Source organism: Paramormyrops kingsleyae, chromosome 21 (genome assembly GCF_048594095.1).
Source record: "Paramormyrops kingsleyae isolate MSU_618 chromosome 21, PKINGS_0.4, whole genome shotgun sequence".
In the NCBI taxonomy this organism is placed as follows: Eukaryota; Metazoa; Chordata; class Actinopteri; order Osteoglossiformes; family Mormyridae; genus Paramormyrops; species Paramormyrops kingsleyae.
The window spans coordinates 11,864,990-11,890,902 of record NC_132817.1 but is presented as its reverse complement, the minus strand read 5'-3'; the positions used below and the strand labels follow the sequence as shown (position 1 = coordinate 11,890,902).

At 46.0% G+C, this 25,913-nt stretch overlaps 1 protein-coding gene and 1 long non-coding RNA gene across 16 annotated transcripts in view; one reads left to right on the top strand and one right to left on the bottom strand.

Annotated features, from left to right (window-relative positions):
• The window catches only part of LOC111847663 (adhesion G protein-coupled receptor L2-like), a 169,151-nt gene that overhangs the window by 46,370 nt on the left and 96,868 nt on the right, over positions 1–25,913 (bottom strand). For 14 of the 15 annotated variants that reach the window (XM_072704389.1, XM_072704390.1, XM_072704394.1 and 11 more), the window contains exon 2: positions 19,439–19,619. In XM_072704389.1, the coding sequence (XP_072560490.1) occupies positions 19,439–19,535 (97 nt within the window). In that variant the 5' untranslated portion in view covers positions 19,536–19,619. Of the gene's footprint in view, positions 1–19,438; positions 19,620–22,957; positions 23,220–25,913 lie in introns of those variants that run through there. The other variant, XM_072704387.1, reaches the window with a different exon arrangement.
• The window catches only part of LOC111847667 (uncharacterized), a 68,080-nt gene continuing 52,228 nt past the window's right edge, over positions 10,062–25,913 (top strand). The window contains exons 1-2 of the long non-coding RNA XR_002839146.2: positions 10,062–10,161; positions 10,260–10,389. This is a non-coding gene — a long non-coding RNA (uncharacterized lncRNA). The remainder of the gene's footprint in view (positions 10,162–10,259; positions 10,390–25,913) is intronic.

Sequence of the window (25,913 nt, the reverse complement as noted above, 5' to 3'; positions counted from 1 at the left end):
GCAGGATGAATGGCATTAACAGATGCTTGGAGGCGCATAGAGATGAAGTCAGAGTGTCTTTCATGTTCCTGATGGGATGTTGACTGGAATGCCTATGTTAATATACCAGAAGAAGAAAATTTTTATGGGTGCGTGTGCGTGTGTGTGTACAGACAGACATGTATAAAAAGAAAGATGGCATTCATTTAGAGCACAAGAGTACGTGGCCACAGAGATGCATCCTCCAGTATTTAAATTATGATATAAGGATCGGTGTATGGATTAAGAGGGATTCTCATTCCAGTCGCCATGGAAACCGGCACAGCAGCTCCATAATTTGTTAGATCTCTGTCCCGGCCTTGTTGACACCGCGCCTTATCAGGTATTCCGGCTAGTGCCCGAAAATGTAGTTTCTCCATTAATCTCGGCTAAGACGGCGGCATTAAGCGGCGACGAACGGACCCACGTCGGACTGATTTGCACAGGGACCGCCTTCCTCGCTCTTCAGACGGTGATTAACTAGCCGTTCGGTGCAGATGTGCAGAAATTCCCCCGGCGACAGACTTCCGCCGAGACCCGGGAAGCCGAAGCAATCGGCGTGCTTTGCTATAGGTGCGACAGGAGTTCCGGCGCGGTTAAGCCCCGGTCCTGAGGCGTACAGGCTTCTGCCGAACTGAATTAGCAGCTATGCCTACTTAATATTACAATTAACAACACCCTTAATTACCCAAGTCCCCCGTGGCCACCATTTAGTGACTGTTTTTTTTTTACATAATAATTTTGTATTAATCAGATATCTTCCCGTTCAGCGTGACCTTGCAGCACGGCCCTGCAGCGCGCTGACTTTCCGTGTCACAATCTGCAGCCGTGCATCCCTGTGGTTTAGTCACCCCCCCCCCTTGTTTATCCAGGCCCCCCCCCTGGATATTCTGGCTTCCTCCCATAGTCCAGAAGCACGCGGGTCAGGTGAATCGATCACCCTGAGCTGCTAATGTGTGTACGGGTTGCCCAGAGACACAGTGTGTGTGTGTGTGTGTGTGTGTGTGTGTGTCCGTCCCTGCCTCATTTGCGATACACCAGGATGGATCACTTTGACCCTAAATAGCTAGGAAGGAAGGAGCAGATGAGCCTCACTGTTCACACAGAGAAGGCAGTGGCTTTCCTTCCACGGCCTGGCCCCATCAAGTCAACATGAAATTACGATGTGTGTTTTCCTCACTCATCACCCGCTGTTCGGTGGCTGGGACACAGCTCTCCAGTCAGGCCAAGGACGGTGTCCCGTGCAGAAAAGTGACGCGATACTCATGATACCCACAACCCCTCATGAAAACATGGCGCATGCGCCAGTGATTAAACTTCACGTCGGCCGACAGAGTCCCACGACAGTCTCCCCTGTGAAATAGCTTTCCTAACCACATACGTCATGATCAAATAATGCCTGCGTTGTGGCAGACCAGCATCTGTCCCAATAAGGGCAATTTTCTAGCTAACCAAGTGCCGTACTTTAGATACAGTACTTTCGGTTGAGTACTTTTGGTTGAGTACTTTTGGTTGACTTCTCGTCTAATACCAGTACCAACAGTTCCAGTATCTAAATTACCAAACTAGCAGGGGTACTTTTTTGGTACTTTGGGGAATATGAACAAATCCTTTCTTTGTCGATTGGTTATGCAAGTAGCCTGCCTCTGAAACACAGTACAACTGCCACCTTGAAAAAAGTTGCAACTCAAAACCAACAAAAATGAAGTAAAAAAAAATTATAAAAGTAATAATAATGAATGCATGGACAAATGAAAGATCCAAGCTTACAGATATCACAAGATCAGGACAGCATGACAAGAAAGGACAGGCAAGGACAGCATGGCATTATTTTGTTGTAATAAATATTGGGATATTCATAAAGCAAAAAAGGAATTCAAAATATATTTTTCACTCCGTCTAGGAGTGATTTAAACAGCAAGGATGAAAATGATTATGATTATTTGGGATCGTGCATTCAGTGCTCACGCAAAAGCAGTGGAGGTAAACTTTAAACTGATTTTTAAACAGATATGACAGAGTAAAAATGTTTCAGCAAAACTTTAACTCCCTGCGCTATAACGTCCTAACAGAATTGAAGGTAAGAAAAAGCCTGATCCTAATCTACCTGACTAGCGGTGTAAGAATTGCATGTGCATAACATGTGATGTTGGTATTACTATCAAACATCATCCAGCCCTATAATATACCAGAGCCATTTTTCAAAATCAGTAAATTATCCCCCTCCTCGTGCTGTGATGTCATTCAGCACTGGTACCTGGTACCGGTTTTTTACGGCAGTGGAAAACCAACACCTTGAAGTACTGTACTTTTGGTACTTTTTTGAAGTACCAAATTGTACGGTACCTGGGATGGTGGAAAAGCATCCTAAATTTCACTGTACGTTGTTTCTGAATTTCTGTGCCTTACAAATTGACAAGTGTGACAAACATTAGATTTACCAGCTATTCCATATGCCATTGTTTTACTACCTTTACATATTATGCATTTTTGTAGATAGTTTGCTTGTCTTGTATACTGTTCATTTCATATTTGTCATTGCATTGAAAGTCGCTCATGTAATCTCACTATGTGTAATGTAATGAAAGAAATCCAGTTTGTATTCTTTGTCCCATTGTGAGCTTTTCTCGTATCTCCATCCCGTTTCACTTTAGCTAGCTGCGCTGTATTCGTATTCCTTGTCCCATTCAATTTTAGCTAGCCCTGCTATGCTCATATTCTCCCTCCTGTTCCACTTTAGCGGGACCGACTTTGCTCATATTTTACGTCCCATTCCACTTTAGCTAGCTGCACTTTCCTCGTATTCCCCGATCCAACTAGTCCTGCCTCCAATCCTCAGTGGACTTTCCCCTAGCTGCCAGTCAAAATGAACAGCTTGGATGGTACACATTTCATCTGAGCACCCCCATGACGACCAGTTGGTAGTTTTTCCGGGTGCCATGGTCTCGACGGCATTCTTCCTTTATCTTCACACCCTCCTTTTATGAGCACGGATTAAATAAGATAAACCCCCTTTTCAATCTGATAACGAGGCTACATACAAATTAAAGAATATATAATTACTTACTATACATATGCTCGCTGCTTGCATGCTGAGAATAGTTTTTATTTATTTATTTTGTAAAACTTTTTAGGTAATTTTATCATACCAGAACAATAAATATTAAAAGTGATTTGTGGCCCCCAGAGGTTTCTGGGAAATGAAGGGATTGCGTATCGCCCACGTTTTGGCTACAAATGCTACACTGTAATGTAAGGACAGAGGGACATTTTAATGACCAAATACATTTGAAATACACGACCCCTATGCCCGTCATGACGTAAATACGGCCGATCCATGGCATTTCTTCCGGGCGTCGAGCATGATTTAGGCAAACTCCCAGCTGGCACAGTTAAGCGAAGGTGTCCTGCTTGCGAACGGGCTGCGTCCCAAGGCCCAGGAGGCAGCTTCCGACGCCATAATGGGTTCATTTTCTGAGTCCGGGCTCCGTCATTAGCTCAGTGACCCACAGCGTTTAAAAGAGCCATAGGCTGGTTTGGTGGAACGAACCGAGGCGGGGGGTGGACGGGGCGGGGTGGCTTCGCCGGCAGAAAAAAACTAAATTGGCACAGAAAAAGGCAAAAAAAAAGGGGGACAGAAAGCATCCATAAATAATTTCCATGAAAGGAAACTCTGGGTTTTTATATGAATTAGAGCATTTCACATAAAAGCGCCTTTCCGTAGCATGAATAACTGGCCGATACAACAGCCAGTTCAGCTTGATCAGTCATTTAAAGGCAATAAAAAGGCCAGTTTGCCTGCATAAGTCCAGTCCACAGAGACTGCGGCGCAGATGTGCCTTGGGATGAGGCGTCTGAAAGCAGCCCATTTGGCGGCGAAGGGACTGCGGCCGCGGGAACTCGGGACGCCTGTCGCCTCGCGTTATTACTCCGTCCGTGAGCCTTTGTTCCAACGCGGGGCGAGCGGCTGTCCGTGCGCGGCCCAGCATCCCTGGGTCGGCCCCCATTATTTTACCGCTTTGTGTCGACACGGACGCTTGCTGTGGTGGGAGGGTGGGCTTTACGGTTCATGAATGGAAGTGTGTGGCCCATCGAAGAAGGCCAAGTCTTCAGGAGAAGCAGCTCGAGCTGTTCGGGAGGGTGTTTTACACAGTCATGGGGCGCATGTAGCGGACGTTTCGGGGGGGGGGCCCTCGGCTCGGGAGTCCTCCCACCGCGTCGATGCTATAATCCGATGATATTATCAAAGAGCTCGTTGTTTTCAGAAGTTAGATCCTCTTACTGAGGCCGAGTGGAGTGTACAAGGTACTTCCCGTCTGCCACTTGAAATCCGTCGACTTTCATAACTCAAGGCGTAATTCACGGGGCCTGTATAATTAATCGAACGCTTTTATTCCTTTCAGCCGAAAGGAGTCAAACAAAATGCTTAGGAGAGGCCTCGATTTTATCATGTCGAAGCTGCACTGTAAATTTAATTTGCCATTTTCCCCCATTTCCTCATGTGAGGATCTTTGCAGACTCGTATAAAACTGAGCAATTAGCACACTTGTCTAATTTTAAAGGTCCTTCAGCATATAGAGTCAAAACCTCAATGACGAGTCTGAGTATGTGCAGAAGACTAATTATTCTTCATTTTTACTGTAACTATATTTCAGCAGAATGGGGAGAAAATATAACAAAGACACTAAAAGTAAAACTGTGTTGAATATCCCCCGTTTAGGTTCAGACTATTTAACTTAACAGCCTCGAAATCCTGTAGTTTCACTTATTTTTGTACAGGGCAGACATTTTATTTCATTCGACTCACAGAGCAAGGAATGAATAAAATTGGTTAGTTACCAAAACTGATAGGCTCCGAAGAGGGAAAACAGACACACACAAGCTTCTCGGCTGAGCTACGCGATGCACGGCCGCTTTCAATTGGGGATTTTCAAAGTGTTATTTCAAACCATCAGGCAGATGGAAAACATTTGTTCCAAGTTTTTTTCCTGCTCTCCAGATATTGCCCGATTGCTTATTTGAAGATTAAAAAAAACACACTAGCATGGGATCTGCTGCTGTAGCCGTGTACTGAAAAAATAAAACAAAGTGAACCTTTTTTATATGTTCTCTTAGCTCACTAAACGTGATTTTCCCCCTCGTCTGAAATTAAATATACCTAGGTTTTAAAAATCCAACGCACATGGATTACTGTGATTGAAGTATCATATAGTCCTCCTATATTTTTAAATTGTATAACAGGCTCCCTCTGTAGAAAACGGTTACTGGTTTTCGCTGTTACTAAGCACCTGGACGTTTAACACCATGAGAGATTCACACGCTAATTTGGGAATAAACGGAGAGACACGGGGGTGTGGAGACCGCGGTCTCCGATACGCCGCGGATTAAAGCGCCCGCTCCGCGCTGCGGTCATCCTCTGCTATCCGTCTGCAACCTGGGGCTCGCAAAATCCGCGCCAATAGGGATTTTTGTATCCCCACGGGCGGCCGGCACAATAAGGAGAGTTTCCCAGGAATGCATGTAAAATCGTCCCTCCCACCCGCTGCGTTTTACAGTATTTGGAGTTCTTGGAGGGAGGGGGGGGGGGGGGTGGGTAGCAAGCGGTAACTAAAGAAAGAAGAGAAGTTTCCATATTTAATTTTCCAGTTTCGCAAGCATGGGATATTTTTTTCACACAAATGACTTTTGGTTAACGTTATAAATGTTACAATGTTGGGAGAGTTATATTTAAATCACAATCCCTTAGTGAAAACTTACATCATTGTCAAATGTTATATTTCCATGTAATTTTGCCTGACTGACATAGGGTCTAGGCACAAGCATTTTTAAAGCAACCTTTAGAGTGTATATTTGATGGAGACTTTTACATATCAGAGGAACGATTCTCCAAGCTGACCATAGACAAATCCTGCTACAAAGGCCTTAGTCGCCTGTTTGACGTTTAGCAGCACAGAGCGATTTTTCCAAACCTCAGGAGGCATCCCAGCTGCCTGGATACTGACTAACAACCATACACAAGTCCCAGTTCATTTCAGGTGTGATCTGGGGAGCACCCCCACCCCCATGACATCACCCCGTTCCGCGCTCAGTACTGTGGAATTAGCCCCGTGATACACAGTGTACCTTCAATTTAACACACCAACGAGTAACAGAGTGCTTCTGGGGAAAAGATTACATCTTCTCAGGATAATGAAGTTGAAATTAAAAGATGTCTAACTGGTGTATGAGCAGAAAGACATAATGTAAACATAAAAACATGAATATTAAAATACTAAAAGTAAGTCCTACTAAGATGCAACAATAGCTATGATGTCAGAAAATTCCAGAAATGTTACAGAAGTATTATTACATTCCAGACCTTAGTAATTTACCGGAATGTAAGACCTCGCTTTGCCATGGAAAGCTGGACTTTTTTTTCTTAAATTATTATGAATGTGAGAGATTCCAAAATCCACTCTATGTTGAATTACCTGCCTATGCAACTGCCAAAGTGCTGAAGCTGGGAGACCAGCCCACTTAGGAGGGAAACTGTGCCCAGCTGGTTCTTATGGAACAGTGACAGCCAGCTGGGCCGAAGGAGAGCTTCATGCTTTCCTCATTTTCAGGGCTGAGTTTGTGGATGCAAAAAAATACTACAAAGTAAATAAAAAGAACAAAAGAAATGTTTGGGGTTTCTACTTTGACATCAAATCCTAATTTCTAAGAATAATAATAATATGTGTGTGGAGTTTGCATGTAGTCGTGGGGTTTCCCCCCACAGTCCAAAGACATGCTGAGGCTGATTGGAGTAACTAAATTGCCTATAGGTGTGCATGTGTGAGTGAATGGTGTGTGAGTGTGTGAGTGAATGGTGTGTGAGTGTGTAAGTGAATGGTGTGTGAGTGAATGGTGTGTGAGTGTGAGTGAATGGTGTGTGAGTGTGTAAGTGAATGGTGTGTGAGTGAATGAGGTGTGAGTGAATGGTGTGTGAGTGTGTGAGTGAATGGATGTGAGTGTGGCCTGCGATGGGCTGGCCCCCCATCCTGGGTTGTTACCCGCCTCATGCCCGTAGCTTCCAGGAAAGGCTCTGGACCCCCCGCAACCCAAAAAAGGATAAGCAGTTTGGAAAATGGATGGATGGATTTGTTGCTCTTTGTTTGTCGCTAGGTGGAGAACAAACGTTTTACCCAAACACAAAAACTTATAAGAAGTATTTTATTAAATATACTGTTCTTAGTGTGTTCTGACCTTCTGCGGGGGAGGGCAGCAATTACTGATTTATTGACCTTCTGGTTATGCGTTATTTCTGCTCAAAAAATGAGTGACCCTCAAAGAAAAGTCATATTATCTTATCAGTTGTAGTCGGGTTGCTGTGTGCAGCCGTGTGGCCCGATTTGAAAACAAAACACCAAGCAGGACCAGGATTTGGGACCAAGGGTGAGTGTGTAATTATGCAATAAACTTTAATGTAATTTAACTCAAGTAACAAAGCTTTTTTTCCTTCATAATTTGAATACTTGGACAGTAAACAATCTCCATAATAACTATGTCTCTTCTGTAGATGGATCAACAGATTTATAATATATTTTGTCAGTCACAAATTTTGTCGGACCACAGAAGAGGGAAAAGTTTTACTGCACATTTTATTAGCTGGCTCTTGGAATAAATGCACAAATATCAATGTTTCCAAAGAGAAATCAAGCAAAAGCACATTAGTAATTTCTATTCCATCTCAATAAACTGAAGACTGCATCTTCGCAGAGGCCTGTACGTAATACTTTTTATTATTTCTTTTAGTGCGGTTTTCTTTATTCCACTTTAAAGCGTGTCAAGTATGTCACTTAATTGAAACGGAAAACAATAAGTAAGATCTTCAGATGGGTGATAAGTTTCCCACAAAGCATTCCTATGCTATGACGACCTCCATTAACTCACAAGCTGAGACAAACGGGGTTTCCCACAATGCACTTGGTGTTGGCCGCGTTCAATATGTGCTGCAGTTGGACGACAGTTCACCTTAGCTTTTCTTTTTTCTGAAAGTCTCTAATGTTATTGTGCAATAAGAAACTCTTTTCGACTAGCAGCTAAATTAGCATTAGTCACACCCATGGGATTGCATCACACACAAAAACTAAAAAATTAAATATGGAGGACAAACCTTTTATGCAGAACATAAAAAATCTCTTTTCTGTTAGCAACAGAAATTATTCAGTCTTAGTAATTAAAATTAAGTCATACTGGTTTAATGACAGACAAGCATAGTTCATATGTTCAGCGTCTGCTCCACTCACCCTAACTATACAAAGGCAGGGGCTGAAGATTAAGCAGAAGAAAGTGATTAATTCCCCTCCTGCAACAGCACTGCATCACAAGTCACGCTGCTCTTTGAATTATATAATACATACTCGGAGGTCTGCATTAGCTATGTGATGCAAAAAGTCACAGGTCGGGCAGCCTCGGTGTAAGAGAGGTGATAATATCAGTAATTAAGCAGAGAGACGCTTTCCTGGCATGTATGTAAGGGGCAGGGAGGGCTGGCGTCAGGCGCCAGGGAGCGAGCGGCATATGGGAGTTAGCGTAACGCTACCGCAGGCCTGGCCTGCTTTCGTTATCAAGATCCTACACAAACTCCTCATTTTTCCTGTAAAAGGTAGAACGACCCCCCCCACCCCCACCCCCCCCCCCACACCCCCACCCCGCAATAACGCAGCCCCAGCTGTTCTTCTCAACTCGTCTGGCATATGGAGAGGACGGACAAAGAACGAAACAACACGGGAACGGTGAAGCGATTCGGCGGAGAGGCATTTATCTCCCTGAGCCACGCGGCCTCCCCTGGCCGGGCCTGCGTGTTGACCTTGCCGTTCCTCTGCGCCTCGGTCGACGTGGGGAACAAGGTCACCGAAAAAATGGGGTCCTGCCCACAACTCTGGAGTCGCACGCGTGCCTGCGCACCCTCTCAGTAAAGCAGTGTTCAGCTCAGCGAATGCGAAATCCTGCACAATGGGCCAACGAGAGCGGCTCAAGCAAGCAAATATCCTTTCTGTACAACATATATGCTTACAGCTTCCTGGAGACGGTTGTCACGCCAGTTTTTTTCTGGACTAGAGTGCTTTGCTTTCCGTGTGGGTGGATTTCTAAGAGGCAGTCAGTCTTTTTCTTGCGCTGGACTTGAATTCCCAAAAAGAAGCGAACGTGTTCGGCGGACCTGAACACACGCCCCCGTTCCCGTTCCCCCCCTCCCCCAACATAAAAGAACACAACCTACAAATCGAGGCAGACGATGATTATGATAACAATTGTGTGATGGGCTGCTGTGAATTCGCCTGCCAGGACTCCTGGTGGAGGGGGGCAGGTATCATCTTGGGGGTGTTTTTTTGGGTGGAACGTGTTGTGTTTATCAACTGACTAAACACACAGGATGTAATCTGATTCATGTCAGGGCCCAAAACTGCCAGCACTGTGTTAATTTACTCTGATTACTTAAAAGCAATTAAGGATGTCAACAGGTTAAACTTATGTCTCCATTCCAGGGACACACCACTGCACAGTTTGTACTGAGTATTTTCTTTGATGTGACAGCACAGTCACTTACACGCTAATAAAATAAATGTTCATATGTTTGGTTCTTGCTTACTTAAGTGACGCAGATTCCGGTTGCTGCCTCAGGTCGCAGTCTTGAACCCGTAACCTTCCAGTCATAAGTCTGGTTCCCCTTAACGAGCCTACCATCTGTTGCCCCCTAGCTTGGTCTGGAAAGCATCCGCTCTCCACCTGTGTGAACGCGAGTGATAACAGGCAAACCGGGCTGTCTTCCTGCCATTCGCCCACAACTGGCAAGCCTTGCCAAGGGGCTCGGGGTCACGCGTGCCATGCGGCAGAGTCTGCCGTCGCCGCCGTCCACGTGAGACGCCGCTACCAGGCTTCCAGGACCTGTCCGGCCACCTGGGCCAACCTCAATGTGCGCTCTGCTCTCCTGCTCCTCTGCCTTACCTGAGGAGATGTCGATTTTCTTTTCGTTTTCAATAGTCAGTTTGACCATGGCTAACATTTGCGGATTTTCACAGATGGAACAATCACAGATCAACACGGATGCTGCCAATGACAGTCGGACCACGGCGTTTCCGTTCTAGGGCCTGGCCGCTTGGAATATTATGCATATATAAGGTAATTACTGTTTGCTTAGAAAACTTCTGGAGATCTGATGTGTCACAGAAAGGTCAGCTGTTCAGTTGGATGAGATTTTTTTTTTTTATGACTCACAGATTACCTACCAGAGTACACTCCAAACCCATATCCAGCCCACATAAAAAAGGAGGGAAAGAAAGAACAGATCGGAGCAGAGGAAGAAGCAGCTCTTGGCCACTTTGGGCCCCTGTCTCCCTGATCAAAAGGGTAGGTAAAGCTGGAATTTTGTTTTCCAGCCAAAGAACAAAGTTTAGGCAAGCATGCTAAATCAAATCACACTGACACAGTCACAGCCCCAGAGCGCTTTACCAGCGCTGAACGCACAGAAGGAGCTCGGCGGCGCACGCCGGTACATCAGCGGCAAGTATAACGCCAGGCACCGCGGGCTTGGAAGACAGAAACAAAATTAATCAGCAGGCCCGGGGAATCGCTCGGCCGGCCGCCTGACATCCTCCGCATTTCGCAGGGACGGTCCTTTTGTTTTATCCCGCATGCATTTTTTTCTGGAAATCGGGCAGAGAAGGGAGAGGAAACAGAGCTGGGGATGGCTCCTATTACACCGCCGGCGTTTTCTCGCAGCGAAAACTCGATCCTTAAAAACGGCACCGCCCCTCGCTCCGGTTCCGCAGCCGAGCTCATCTTTGTGTAATATATAGTGTATTATTCTACCTCCCCCCCCCCATCGTTTTAACTGAAGACCTCCACAAGATGCCCATTAATGAAACTACACTCATACTCACGTCTCATGTTTTTATTCACTTTAAAATGATTAAATCCCTCGCCCGGCTCTCTGGATATTGAAATCTCTTTTAAATCAAATAAATGTTTGAACATATATTAAAGCTTGCGCGGTATCACTTTTATAGTCCACCTTGTGAGTTGCAGCCAAACATGCAGTGATTAAAAAGCTAGTTTTAGCGTCACTACATCTTGACAAGATTACAGATCCTGCATCTTTGTGAATTACCTTCATAATTATAGAGCCACATACTAATAATCGTTTTAATCTAATTAATTGTTCGTTTTGGTTAATAAAAAGTAATTTATTAAGTACACAAACCCATAGCTGAGTTTTCTATTTATTTCTAGCCTATATATTCAGAAGTCAGTGGTGGCTGGTGGCTAAAAAATGAGGGGGAAGGAAGGGAATACATGTTATAATATTACAATAGTGAATTTTCCAAAGAAGAGAGAATTTTAGTAATGAGTTATTTCAAGTTATTTAATCTCAAAAACAGAGAAGGAACTATCTCCTCCACTATGTAGCCTACGAGGAATGTTTGTACCCATAATGCACCACGCAAGGGAACACCCCGCGCCCGCCAGCGCCGGGGGTGGTCTTGGAGGAATGCCGGCGTGACGTGTCGCCCGTACTTTCGGCGATGACTTTCCCCGGTGATACGAGGTGCCGGACGTCTCAGTGCGGGATACGTTTAATTAGTATTTGCCGCTTTTGGCTCGATGGAATCCAAAAAGATAATGACCCATGATCAGAAGAAACATGTACTGCGTCATAGTAACCCGCATTTCAAACAGCATTTCGACATTTAAAGCAGAGGCTTTGAAATCGTGATGTAAGTAAATAAGTGGAGTTTTGATATGGTCTTCCTCCTCCACAAGCCTGAGTTTGACATCTTTCTTTAAATAATAAAAGGCAACATTTTAACTACAGAGGCGGCGCGCTGTGTTGGAGCTTCAGAGGCGGACGCATTCTTGCTTTAATCTCGGAAGCCCTTTTTAAAGCAGGTCTGATTCCCGTTTTAATGCCAGGTCTAGGCGCTGTCGCCAGCCATGGCCACACTATGCTGCTTTAATTACTCCCCCTTTTCAATGGACGCAGTTGCAATTTCATGATTACGGCTCGCTAGAGCTCCTGATATTGACAAACCGCTAACTGCCTCTTGAAAGACCTCAGGTGTGTCAAAAAGCAAGGAGCAGCGGGACAGTCTAACCCTGAATAAAAACTACGGATTACAATAATATTTCCGTTACGTCTCATCGGTCCAGGCTAACGGGTGGCCTAAGCATTACTGGCACACAAAAACAGGCACCTGTACGTTTCTGCGCTCACAAAAACACACTGGGAACTGCATTTAAATTGGACTTATTCTTGTTTTGTTTTTTTAACACAAAGATCGTCCAGGCCCAATCAAACATTACCCAGAAAAAACAGATGAAAAATCTCTCAGGAGAAATGTCAACAGCCTCCTACAGAGGAAGCATTAGTCTAGTGGATAATTATGCTTGTGTTGACAACAAGGTCTATTTTTTGCAATAACGGGGAGAACAGGGCCCTTCTAATTCAGCCAGACTTTATAAATATATATTTTCATGAGGTCAAGGACCTCTCGCTACAGAAGGCAACCGATACAATTTATTCTGTTGTGAGGTCAAGCCCACCGGTGGTGCTCCTCTGAAAGGGCACGCCAAACTGCCAGCTGCATGAAATCAACGCCGCTCACTGCGAGCCCCTGACCGGCGTCGGATCCCGACAGATTGCCGCAGTGAGTGGGAGGCGTGTCCGAGGGTGACCTTTGACCCCTACGTGGAAGTGTCCCCGAGTCCCCCCCTGCTGACGTCACAAATAACCACAGACACCACGTCAGATGCGCTTCTCGCTTCCGAGGCGCGTCAGACCTGGCGCGTACCCTCCACCCCAGCAGAGGTAGGGCGTGCAGACAAGGAGTAGTCCTTCACGCTCCGGGTGCGTGATTATTCCGCTCGGCAATAACCTTGATGTTCTCCTCTTTTCCTGAACCCCGGCAACATTACGCTAAGAACCGAGCGCGCAGACTGTCAACAGCGACACCGGCGCCTCTGTAAAATAAGCGCCGCTGAGATCCAGGAGCCCGAAATAAGAGTTTGCGCGCATCATATGTAACGGCTCGGGAAAGCTGATATGTTTTGTGTGTGTGTGTGTGTGTGTGTGTGTGTGTGTGTGTGTGTGTGTGTGTGTGTGCGCGCGCGCAGAAGCGGTACGAGACGGGAAACAGATTCCTTTTTTCTTTCCAGTAAATCTCCGGCTCTTGTCTGCCTCGCTGCAGGTGCTATAAATGTCACACATGATTATTATCTGCAGTTTTGTATGTATCTGAAGTAGCTCCAGAGTACACGGTCCTGCATGAGCTCCGTTCAGACAGCGCGTAACTGTTAAGTGCACTCTTACATATGAGAGACAATAAATTAAATATTCTAAGAGGGGAAAAGCTACAAAAAAAATCACGAAATGTATACCTCTAAAAACTGTAAAGCAAAAGAGAAGACAAGAGCCCCGACACTTGAGAACGTAACTATTTAATTACTCATTGATCTAATTGTACCTAGTAGTAAAAATCAATATTTCTGTAGTGGCGCACACTGGGAGAATGGAACTCGCAGAAACGTGGGTGGATCAGCTTACTCAATTAATCCACGTGTTATAACATCGTTAATATTAGTTTTAAAATATTTTTTTAAATCATCACAAAAGGATAACTTTAAATTATACCTTCTGGTGTTAATCAGGGTTAGCAGAATATACAGAACAGCAACTTGGACAAATATATATTTTAATTCAACGCTGCTTGAAGAAGAAAGCAGCAATTTCAGCAGTAAACATCGTATAAAGAACCTCGATCACATATGAGTCCGGCACCGAAAACCCATCAGCTTTCAAAGTAACATTCTTCTTATTTATAAAAACATGATAATACGTTTAGTGCTTCTTTTACCCAACGGGATTATATTGAAATGCCCGGATGTTTTAACGCGCTGTTTTAAACAGGACCGTTTATTTTTAATATTTGCGTTGAGTCACGCGACAAATTCTGCCTATCTTTAATCCTCCTAGATCCATGTTTTAAAAATATTTTTAACTTTATTCCCCTGATCGTGATGATTAGAGGAACAGCAGTACCGCGAGCGGGGCTGGAGTCACACTTTCCCGCTGTGGGTTTTCAGTTTATTACCGCCTTATGCTACGTTCACACTGCGAGCGGCGAGAGCGTCAAAGCGACCGGAAGTCATTCATTCTCTATGGGAGGGAGCGTCGGGAGGCGTCGAGGAGCGGCGCGGCGCGGCGCGTCGCGATCTTAGCGGCGGGAGAGTCAGACAGAAGTTGAATCCAGTCAACTTTATGGTAATGAGCTGTGACGCGGTTGGGCGGCAACCAATGGGAATGTAGAGATGCTCCGCTAAAGAGAGCGCCGCAGAACATAAGCGTGTAAACTTTTGTTCCGACCCAACTGTTCCTAGGCACAATGGAGGAGAGACTTATTGCTGTGGCCGGGTACCCAGTTATATATGATGTGTCTGTTTGCATACAGGGACATAAATAAAAAAAAAATGAGGCATGGACCAGAGTGTCCGAAACAATCGGTGTTCCAGGTGAGATGGTGAAGTGCATAATATATTTTTTTGTGAAAAAGGAAGGAGATCAGTAGTAATTTTGGCGCCATAGCAGAGAAAACAGTGCAAATTGTCGGTAATGTTAACCCTATTTATAGCATTAGTGTTTGTCAAAACATAATTATGTGTTTTAGTAGAACTGTCGTGAAACATTTTAAGTACTATTTATGTTAACTAAAGAAACATAAAGCACAAGCAACTACTTGGCGATCATCCATTGTGATCCAAGGTAAATTTGAAAAGAAGCGCTACACTATTTATAGGTAACATTTTCCCTCCAGAACGCTTGATTTTAAGTGGGAATGCAAATAACTGGCTCACAACAATATTTATTTGACAAATTATGTCCTATCAGGAGTTGGTGCAAAGATATAAGCTACACGTTTGTTTGTTTTGCGACCCCTTTAAAAAGTTCTCAGAGCCTGGCATTCTGAGCGGCCTTGTCCCCGCCCACTCTATGACGTCAGAGAGCGTCTCCGGCGTTGGCTAGCGTCGCGTTCAGGGCGGCGGGAGCGACGGCTGGCGTCTTTGACGCTCGCGGTGTGAACGTAGCATTACTCCTGATCTCCCAGGGACGGCACGCGCTGAGAGATCCAAGTGGCACTCAGATACCCAACCAGCCACCAACCCCCTCCCGACACGATAATCTCCAAGTAAATTCAAATTTCAGTCTTCCACAAATTGTCTTTCCCCCAAAAGACAACCCAATGAATTACAAACAGTCAAAAAAATATATATAAAAAACCAAAATATTGTTGCCGAGTTACCCTGGTACAGCTCGTATTATTTAAATGTTAATGCCAATGGGTGACACCAGCCTATAAACTGTAACTATTTTATGCCGGGGTGTCTGAAATGTGATTTGCTATTAGGTAATTGGTCAGAATGCTGGTATATTAGTTTAGGGACAGTGAATGCTAGCAAACTGCTCATTTCCTGAATCTGGAGGACCTTGTAGCTTAGAGGGAGTTGGTGGCTAACACCGAACACACCATGAAATATTCCCAATAAGGACACAGCCTCACACCCTGGTCTGTGCACTACTGCTATGATAAAGACGCAGTAAACACAATGAGCTGCCATAGCTGATGTATATGGCTTAGGTGTTGACTATGGTTGATGTGTTTTACATAAATAAAAGACGACACACTGAAATATTCACAGATTACATGCAGATGGCACAATTTCCCTACTGGTTCAGAAGACGAGGTCTTGCTAGTCTGGAGAATCACATTTAAAACTGAGAAATCCTCCTCAGCTTTAAGCCTGGAGAACGCACTTTAGATCTGAGACAAAAGAGTATTAATCCTCAGAAAGGCCACAATAAAATTCGTACGATTAGCTAGAGATATGGCAGCTCGTGCTACGAAGATGAGTTTCGCAACCTAAATAAAACATCGTAGCCGGATTACAGCGAAGTAGCGGAAGTGCAGCAGAGGGAGAGGAACATCTGCCAGAGAGTACTGTTTGCAAACAAGGACGGCTGGTGGACCACATAAGCAGGACCTCACGGATGACAGTCATCAAACAGATGCCCAGCACATCTGTTCAAGCGTGGTGTATGGTAACAGGGGGAGTCCATACTATCATGGGGAGTAATGAAATGAATTAACTTAAACTTCCTTATTTTTCCTTACTGTACACACACCATTCACATCAGCTCAAGCAAACACGCATTCGCATCAAGGTGCACATCGGGCCAGGCTGTTTGGGACCAGATGCCTCCCACTACTCACTGTCTGAAACCTCAATTCACCATCTAATGAAACCCACTCAAGATTAGTATGTTCCTCAGAGGCAGCCGTGTTTAAAGCAACTCGCCCTTCTCTTAGAAACTGCCATGCCGGCGAGGGACGAAGGCTGTTTTGGCAGACCCAGCGCTCCTCCGAGAGAGAGGCCCCGGAGAAAACACCCTTGTTTACTCCTTGGAAAATGCTATGGACGGATACAATAACGACATCAAAGGCCTGGCTTGTATGTTGCGTGTTCTTCCAGACAAACGAGAAGCACAGCAAGGGTATAATTCAGCTCTCCCACAATGCAACTTCACACATGTGGAGTAATCAGGCTGATGTTTTGGAGACAAAATGAAATCTTTTTTAGTATCGGGCTCGCCGAGGAGCTAGCCGAGGAGCTAGCCCACCAACTTATAAACGGAAAGTAGCTGGCCACGGCCTTAACGACCTCATAAAAGCCCTCGCTTCAAAGCAGAAAGGGGCGACCACATCGTGTCGTCAAAAACGCCAGAGAAAGGCAGAGATTCAGTGCAAACAGCAGCAAATACAATATTAGTGGTAGCTCAGAGATTTTAAATGGTGCGATTATCGAAACAATTCATTAAAACGCCTGTCTTCACTCTTTCTTTTACCCTAATGGGAGAAATCGATGGTGGGTGGGATTAGTGCCCGCTGTCAATCATTGCCTGGTTTAACCCAATGGGAGCCAATAAGCTACTCAATGGGAGGTGGGGCAAACCAATAGGTGATCAAGAACAAACTATAATTCCACCCACATCCTTATTGATGGCTCATTTTCCCTCATCGCTACTCAGCAGTGTTACCATGAAATTATTTATTACTTCATCATGGTTTGTCAGATGATTTCATTCAAAGTGACTTAAACCCATTTATATGGGGTGGACATTTTAAACTTGAGTTAATTCAGTCTAAGCTCTGAGGAGGTGAATGGTGTCCTTAATGGCCATGCCCCCTACTGCCCAATTGAGGAAAAATGTACAGACATAGCCATCTCAGCCAGGGGTTGACAGTTCCATGCGGTGTGATGATTGAACTAATGTGAAGACATCCGTGGATGTTTAGATAATTATGAATGTGCAGCCCATAATACTTATTAGGAAGTTGATACCAAAATGCTGTTGCCTGTCAGTGCATTATTGTTATTTGTCGCACTCAGATCTTAACAAGCTTGTGTCGCTGCCATTTTTTCCAGGGTTTGAATGAAACGCTAATGAAGAGTCCAAAGATAATTTCCTGACTAGCGGTTTTTAAGAAGCTTGGCTCTGATTGTACATTCGAGCATTCTTAAAGCAGAGACAAAAAGCTAGGCTTGCATTTTACATCTCAGAATCTAATTTTACCGCTTCTAATGTTCTCACATTTCCATCACAAATCTATCCAGCTGTTTGTCATCTCCAAACTATGTGAAGGACTGAGTTTAATTGTCGTTTCATAAAGAACCGAATCGAGAAGCCTTTAGATCTTTTTATCTGTAATATAAGATGACATTCAAGTCTGGAATGAGCTGTAACTGACACATACAACAACGACTAAATAATTACACAATTAACAGCTTGGCTGTAGGCCTGAACCAACTCCTGAATCATGAAATGACCGTGAACCCACTCTGGACGTGATATCTTCAACTCAATAAGCATTTCTCTTCAAAGACCTGGCAAAAATGCCCCTTCAGACCCGCAGTGGCACAGAGAGACATGCAGCACCACTACTCTAATGGTAACAGAAAAGCATTTTGGCAAAATTAGGTAGTAACATTGTGACCGTAGGCCCTACGAGTTTAAGTGATCTTAACTTCCCTCCACTTCGAAGTCAAAATGGCAGAGGGTACTACAAAAAAGGGGTTACTCTTGAGTATTCAAGATTCAGATCGGTGATGGCAAACTTATCAGAGCTAAGGGGAAAAAAATCTGGGTCATTCCATGGTAGAAGATAACAGGGTGTGTGTGCGTGTGCATATATATATATATATATATATATATATATATATATATATATAATATACAGTGTTGTGCAAAAGTCTTCGGAAGTCAAAGGAAATGTTTAAAGCTATTTATCTCTATTTATCTAGGAAGTAGATGTATATTTGCTCAGAACAAAAACACTACCATTACAGTATATTCAAATTAAGAGTAACACAATAAGAACTAGTAAGAATTTTGACTGTTGCCCAAAAACTTACTGAGATCTTCCTGGACGGTTAGATGAACACCGCTTTAGCTCCCAAACCCCTCCTCAGGAACACCCCAGTTATTCCTTATATTGATTAAATTTCACCAGCAGCTCATGTAATTAATTAAATTAGTTTAAAAAAAAAAACAGTTGGTCAGGTGTTGATTAGCCAGAAATGGTATGATAGTGATAGAGTCAAAAATCCATCAATGTACTGGATGGTCGCTGCAAGAACTGGGGTCATTTTAACAAATGTTCTGAAACGGCTAAGCTGACAGACTTTGACAGGCATAATGTTACACCAACATAAAGATCATTTAAACATTATTTTCTTTGACTACCTAAGACTTTTGCATAGTATATATTTATACACACACACACTTGCATACATGATGTAATGTGTATGACACTGTCCCAGTTTCCTGTGCTTAGCATTTTGAAAATACACAAACAGCACTGAGGTCAGGTGAGGTTTACAAAATGTTGATTAAGTGCTCCTGTGAAAAGCTAAGTTTTTGGTTATGCACAATTTGGGACGGATTTCGGAGGTTTGGGGACGCCATGGATGCAGGATTTATTTTTTATGGAACGAATTGTGTTGGCTTAGCAAAAAGACTGTACCTGTTAGGGTTCCATAAAACAACAGCAGGGGCAGCACGGTGGCTCGGGATTGGGTTCAAATCCCACCTGGATTTTACAGACTCTCCTCATGTTATACGGGATTCCCCTGATTTCCTTTCACAGTCCAAGCACAGGCAGTTAGGCTGACCAGCCTCCCTCAATTGCCTAGAGTATGATTGTGTATGTGAGGGTATCTGCAGTGCAACACTCTGACACCTTGTGCATTCTGGGATAGGCACCAGGGTCCCCACCACCCTGACCAGGATAAGTGGTTAAAAGATGGATGTTTGGATAAAAAGAGCAGATGAGAATGTGAGGCTTACCTTCTGAGCACTGTAACACAGTCAGCATCAACCACAATAACGGGCCGCGCTTCCTGCAGGAGCCTCCCATCCTGCTCTGCTTGGGGGCCTCCGACATTTGGGGTGAAGTTGGTCCGCGAGACGCAGGCCGCTGGTCACTGAGTCATCATCCGCAGCGGTGCTTTGTCATGCTCCTTATCGCCTGGAAGGGGACAGGGACGGTGTCAGGGACAGCTCGCCGGGGTCCTGCTCGCGTAAGACCTGCCCTGCTGTTCATATGCAGCTTCTTGACCTATTTAGACGGTAAGTTTCCCACATGGGAGCTGCATGACACCGAAGCGCGAGACGGGATCACTTTAGGGAGGGTGTAAGGGAAGATGGAGGAGATGCCAGCCAGAGATAAACACGCAAACACACACACACACACACACCTCCCCTACTGTCCACCAGCCCCATCATGACCTGCTGAAGCTGCGCTGTGTGAGTGAGCCCACCTGGCCTCCCCTCCGTGCTCCCTGCCTTCCTCACCTGGCTTCCTCTCCGTGCTCCCTGCCTGCCTTCCTCACCTGGCCTCCTCTCCGTGCTCCCTGCCTTCCTCACCTGGCCTCCCCTCCGTGCTCCCTGCCTTCCTCACCTGGCCTCCCCTCCGTGCTCCCTGCCTTCCTCACCTGGCCTCCCCTCCGTGCTCCCTGCCTTCCTCACCTGGCTTCCTCTCCGTGCTCCCTGCCTGCCTTCCTCACCTGGCCTCCTCTCCGTGCTCCTTGCCTGCTTTCCTCACCTGGCCTCCGTGCTCCCTGCCTTCCTCACCTGGCCTCCTCTCCGTGCTCCCTGCCTGCCTTCCTCACCTGGCCTCCTCTCCGTGCTCCTTGCCTGCCTTCCTCACCTGGCCTCCTCTCCGTGCTCCTTGCCTGCCTGCCTCACCTGGCCTCCCCTCCGTGCTCCCTGCCTTCCTCACCTGGCTTCCTCTCCGTGCTCCCTGCCTGCCTTCCTCACCTGGCCTCCTCTCCGTGCTCCTTGCCTGCCTTCCTCACCTGGCCTCCTCTCCGTGCTCCTTGCCTGCCTTCCTCACCTGGCCTCCTCTCCGTGCTCCCTGCCTTTCTCACCTGGCCTCCTCCCTACAGTTCCCCGTTTGCCCTGACGCAGCACCCATGCCTCCGCCCCTGTGTGTCACTACCAGTTCCATGTGGGAAAACACAATTACTCCAGCAACGAGTCACACAGGACGCCATTAAACACATTCCTGTTCCTTCTTAAAGTGTGTATGTTGGGGGGGGGGGGGGGGGATAACTGTAGCTGATTCATCAGCTTGCCATCAGAAGCAACACCTGCAAACATCCTATCCACAAATCCAGAGTGGAGATTTATTAGCATGAACTCCTCAGCCTGGGGGGGTCCACCTTACCCTCCCTTTACCTAAGACCCCCAACATGCTCTGTCTGTCTGTAGGTCCAACCTTAATGGCTTCCCCGCACCAATAAAGCCTCCATATTCCATACACCAGCATGTCACTTCAAGGGTGTTATTGACGAATGGTTCGGACCCATCCCCACCCTGAACCCCCTCCCCCAGGCTGTAAATGAAATACAACAATCAGAAACGATATTTCCCGATAAGTAGGGGCCTCTGTCAGATTCCGCAGTAAAATGTCACTGCCGTGGCCACTGTCTCTCGGATTGGTATAAAAACACCATCATTTAACCAGCTGTAATAAAAGAAGCTCGAGACGAGCAGGGGATGCATTTTATAGAAAGCGGGATAACGGGAATATCGTAAAACGAGATGGGATATTGACCTAAGGGTGTCCGTCTCTATAAAGAAATGCAAGGCTTCACTTGTGAAAAGGCAGAGAAATGCGTTCACCATCCGTCTCTCCTTTTTTGCCTTAAAAACTGCCTGGTTAACTCATTCCTTAATGTAAATTGTTCCAGAACATGCACGAGAAAGGCAGCCACGCTAAAAATAAAACATGCTTTAAAAAAAAAAAAAAAGCAGTGCCCGCGGTCTCTGGGGCGGGAAGGGGAGTCGATGGGGGGCGGAGCGGGGTCGGGATCGGACGTGATATTTGTATTCACCTCGTGTCCTGTCAGAAGCTCTCCCCTAAAACCTTTATCGCCGTATCTGCATTTGATAAGGGCTACAAACGCAGAGGGAGCAGGGAGCTGCCAGCAAGGCCTCAGCTCCCTCTGAGGAACCAAGGAAGGGAACCGAAGCGACAGAAGGAGGGAACCGAAGAGCAGAATCAGAAAAGCCCCCCTCCCCCACCCCCGCTCTCGGGAGCCTTTGTTTTTGCTTTATTTTCTTCCTCTCTCCTTATCGGGCTGGTGAATCCAACACGCCCATTACCCGTGGTCCCCTTCCGGGACGCTCCGCACCTGGCTCCGAAGCTTGGTTCAGCTCCGCGGTCGTTACGGCACACGTAGACGAGGACTGGAGCGCTCTCAGACGTGCCGACGCCACAGTTTAGCCGGGCGGGTGGAAGGGCGCGAGGGACGGGGGAATTAAAAACCCTAAAATCCTCAGCATGTCGATATGGGTGCTCTGCTAACAGTTAAGCGTTACTATACACTGTGTCATGCTGGGAGTGTTAACGGGCCGATCGTTTAAGACACCAGAGGCGAACACTTAGGCAATTTGCGGTGCACTGCCATCCCCCTCATTAAAAACCACGAGCTCTCCTTCCCTGCTGGAGTCTTTTCTTCTCTTACTGGTAAGGCGGCTGCCGGCGATCATCTCCAAATTGTTTCCTTTAATGGATCTGGACTTTGGGTCGAGTCGATTAAGTTAAAGAGGCTACCCTCGGTCCTGACAGACGCGCCGCCATCGAACATCTGGCCCCGTCGCTCCCCGGACTGCGATCGTGCGAGAGCAGCGAGAACAGCCAGGCCACCCGCTCTGCAGAGAGCCGCCCCCCCCCCCAACTTTTACTTAAACCCTCACACTCACGGCAGTGAGGTCTCCACACGGTGCCGCTTTAAAGCTGAGTGATAAGAGAGCATGCGGCTCATTTTTAAACCTACCACCGCTGCTTCGGATGTGTTACACTCATCAAATGAACCCGACACAGAAACTCTAATTTTTTTCCAGCAGAGAAGCCAGCTGCATATTGGTACGATCCACACAGAACTCCTTATAGGGGGCCAAACAACAGAACTTGCAGTGGTCTCACCTTTATAGGGAAATTAACCCCCCCACCACCACAGAGCTGTCACCTGCTCCGAACCTCTATCAGCTTAAGCAAACCATTTACCCAAAGTAAATATTGAGTTTCAATTAGATGATCTGGCAGACCGCAGAGATTCGGCGCACGTGATCCGGAGCGCTGACAGCCTGAGATCTCGCTCCTTTTTCACGTGGACAGGTTTGAATGACCCGCCGCACCCGTCTGCCAGTTACCCCCTGACGTCCCATATCTGACCACCGGGTACGAGGCTTCATTTGTGCCGCTAGACACTGGGGGCTGTGTTTCATTACAAATTCACATCATGGCCCCCTTACTGCAGAGAGAATTTTGCAGCATTGATCTACGGTACGGCGCCTTACCTCTGCTGCTGGATGTCATGTTTGCACGTGCATCATGTTAACATGCGCGAGAGACACTGAGTTTTAAATCCAACCCCACCCGCTAAAAAGTCAACATAGGGGCACTGAGAGCCCAGGTCTTTCACCATGCGAGTCCTTCTTCCCGCAACAGGAACGGGCCGGCAGTGCATTCATTGTTCAGCGTACGTCTATGGCAATAACTTCGGTGCAAGCCGCTCATTCTGCAATTGCGATGCAATCGTAACTTGGTATGACAAAAAAAAAAAAAAAAAACCTCAAACAGAAAAGAAAAACCTCAACGTTGAGCGGATGGTGGCGTTACCAAGGCAACGCAATGCCCGTTGCCATGGCAACAGGCTTTCATATACAGAAAAACCATAGATATCTACACGACCGTATCAGACGTGAAATGTGACGCTAAACTGCTGTATTTTCAGTTCCATCTGAATGGGGGAACAGTTTAACGCATGCAGCAAAATGAGCAGGAGACCAGGCGTCTAATCGGAAGCTCATGCCCCCCTTTAAGCTGCAAATCATAGCCAGTTCAGAGTTTTTTATATTCAGCATCTTACAACTATGTCGCATTAATACTTTACAAGATTATGTAATTTTTTAACAGTTACAACAAGTCCACTGTGAAGTGAAACTTAATAATATCATTGCTTCAGTCCCAAGACTGCTGACACTTATTAAAAAATTGCATAGAATTTTGTTGATCTCTGACGACTTTTGCAGACTTAACTTGTGTGTTAGGGTGCAAAATGGAAGCAGATGCTTGTGCGTTTCTGTACAGACTGCAGCAAATATTAGAGAGATTAACTTGTATGTTTTTGTGCAAGTGCCAAAAAAGTACCAGCAAATAACCCGAATATTAGCTTTTTCTAAGTGCCAAAGTGTGAAGAAGTGAGTGCTGGATGAGGATTGAGTTTGGCTTCTCAAGATGGTGGGGCGCCCACCCAGCCGCTTGGCCGTACACCCGCCCTCCAAAAAACACGTACTCGGGGTCCTACTAAAGAAGGACTAAATGAAGTAAAAGATGGGGGAGAAGGAGTTGGAAGCCTGATGCAGGGGGGGGCGGTAGTTGTTTGTTTTTGAATCAAAGAAACGAAGCAAAACAGATAATTAGCTAGTTAGAAAATAAATTCGAGAAGCCACTTCACAGAATGAGGCTCGGAAATGAAACAAACGTTGACATGGAGACTATTTGCTTTTTTAAAATCATAATCGCTCTTCAGACTTCTGGTATGTGAATATACTCCAGAGCCTGAATCGCCGGGACGCGAGAACCAGAAGAAACAGGGAAAAGGATTCATTTAACATGCTTATAAGGCTAACAGTTTGAACAGACTCACTCAGCCTTTTGCATTAATTGGCGACGCGGTGTAAACCCCCCACCCCTGGACCGAGCTCCGCTCATGACAGAACCTGAAAAAGGGAAAGTCTCCGGGAACCTTTAATTCTGCAAATTTGCTTCCCTGCCTGCCGCCCCCACTGGAGGTGTAAAATTAGCCCCCACCAAGGGATGAAACAGTTACCGATCGAGTGAGACAAGCGTCACACGAGGCAATCAGACGATGCCGGTCCGGCGGGACTGACACGGTACACGCAAGGACAGCCCCTGGCTGACTTCCCCGCAGTCTCACCACCGATATTTTTCATGACCTTCAGCGGGCGGACGTGAGGGAAGGAGAGCGAGAGGCAACGGGAGGCAGGGTGGCGTTCCCGCCCGGTAAAGCGAGACGACTGCCACCCTCCACATTACTCAATACTCAAAGGCGGCCCAGTGCAGGGCGAGGCCAGCCACTACCACCGTCTATAAGGCTAGTGATTAATTATCAGCCATCCAGTCGTCATTAATCAGCCTCCCAGCCAATGGGACAGGGTAGGCCAGCCCCGGTTCAAACGATCTACTTTATTTACTCCTCTGACGATCGATCCTGCAGCAGCAGCTGGAAATCAGACGTCTTCATGACGCTCCGAAGCGTCAAACGAGCAGACGGGGTCGCCTTTTAGTCCTGCAGGAGGGGGGAATGTTCCCGCTGGCACCTCGAGTGGCTTGCCATCGCCAAAAAACATACTGTGATTTGTTAATTACCCACACACTGGATATTTTCACACCACACAACTCAAAAATAATTCCGTTCTCCGGTAGATTTCTGTCTCAGTCCTCCCGGGGGTGTCAGAACAAAACTGGGGCCACTGCCACATTTCTCCGGGTATCGATCCGAGTGTGGGAGACTGCCAGGATCACCAGAGTCTGGGGTGTCGGTGAGAAAAGAACCTCGGGGCCCCAGGTAATTTCAGTCCGTTGGGGCTTGTACTTAAGACGGCCGGAGAGCAAATGAAACGCTGCAGATTTTAGGGTCATCGGCCGACACGGGCTGAGAACATCAAAGAAATCGCTGAAAGGAATCTGCTCTGAGCAGCATTCTCAGCCTCATTCTGAAAGGCAAATAGCGAAGCCTTAAATAATTAACATGAGCTGTGGCCCCAAGTTTACCGGCGCGCTAAACTCTCAGCTCTGTCATCACGTGCGTTATTATTATGCGGCAGAACTCAAATTCACCGCCTAATCAAATCATGCGATTTAACTGATAAATTGGTCTATACGGAGGTAAAAAGTCACTTTTTATATGGGAAGAATATCTTGACATTTTCAAGAGGATTCACTCAAATTAATAGCTACCTCACAATCGATCTGGGGGGAAACTAAGGAATCGTAATAATATTTCTCAAAAGAGAGCATATTTAATAGCACTTAAATTGAACGTGATACATATGTCATTGCAATACTGATGTTTGCTGATGTGAATTCCCACAGAAAGCTGACTATTGTAAATGCCATCATCATTCAGCAATGACGCTAAATTAATTACTGTGGGATCCTGGGGATTGGAACCATGATAGGCTGCACATGCCAATATTTCTCATCCTAGAAATAAATATTTAATACGTG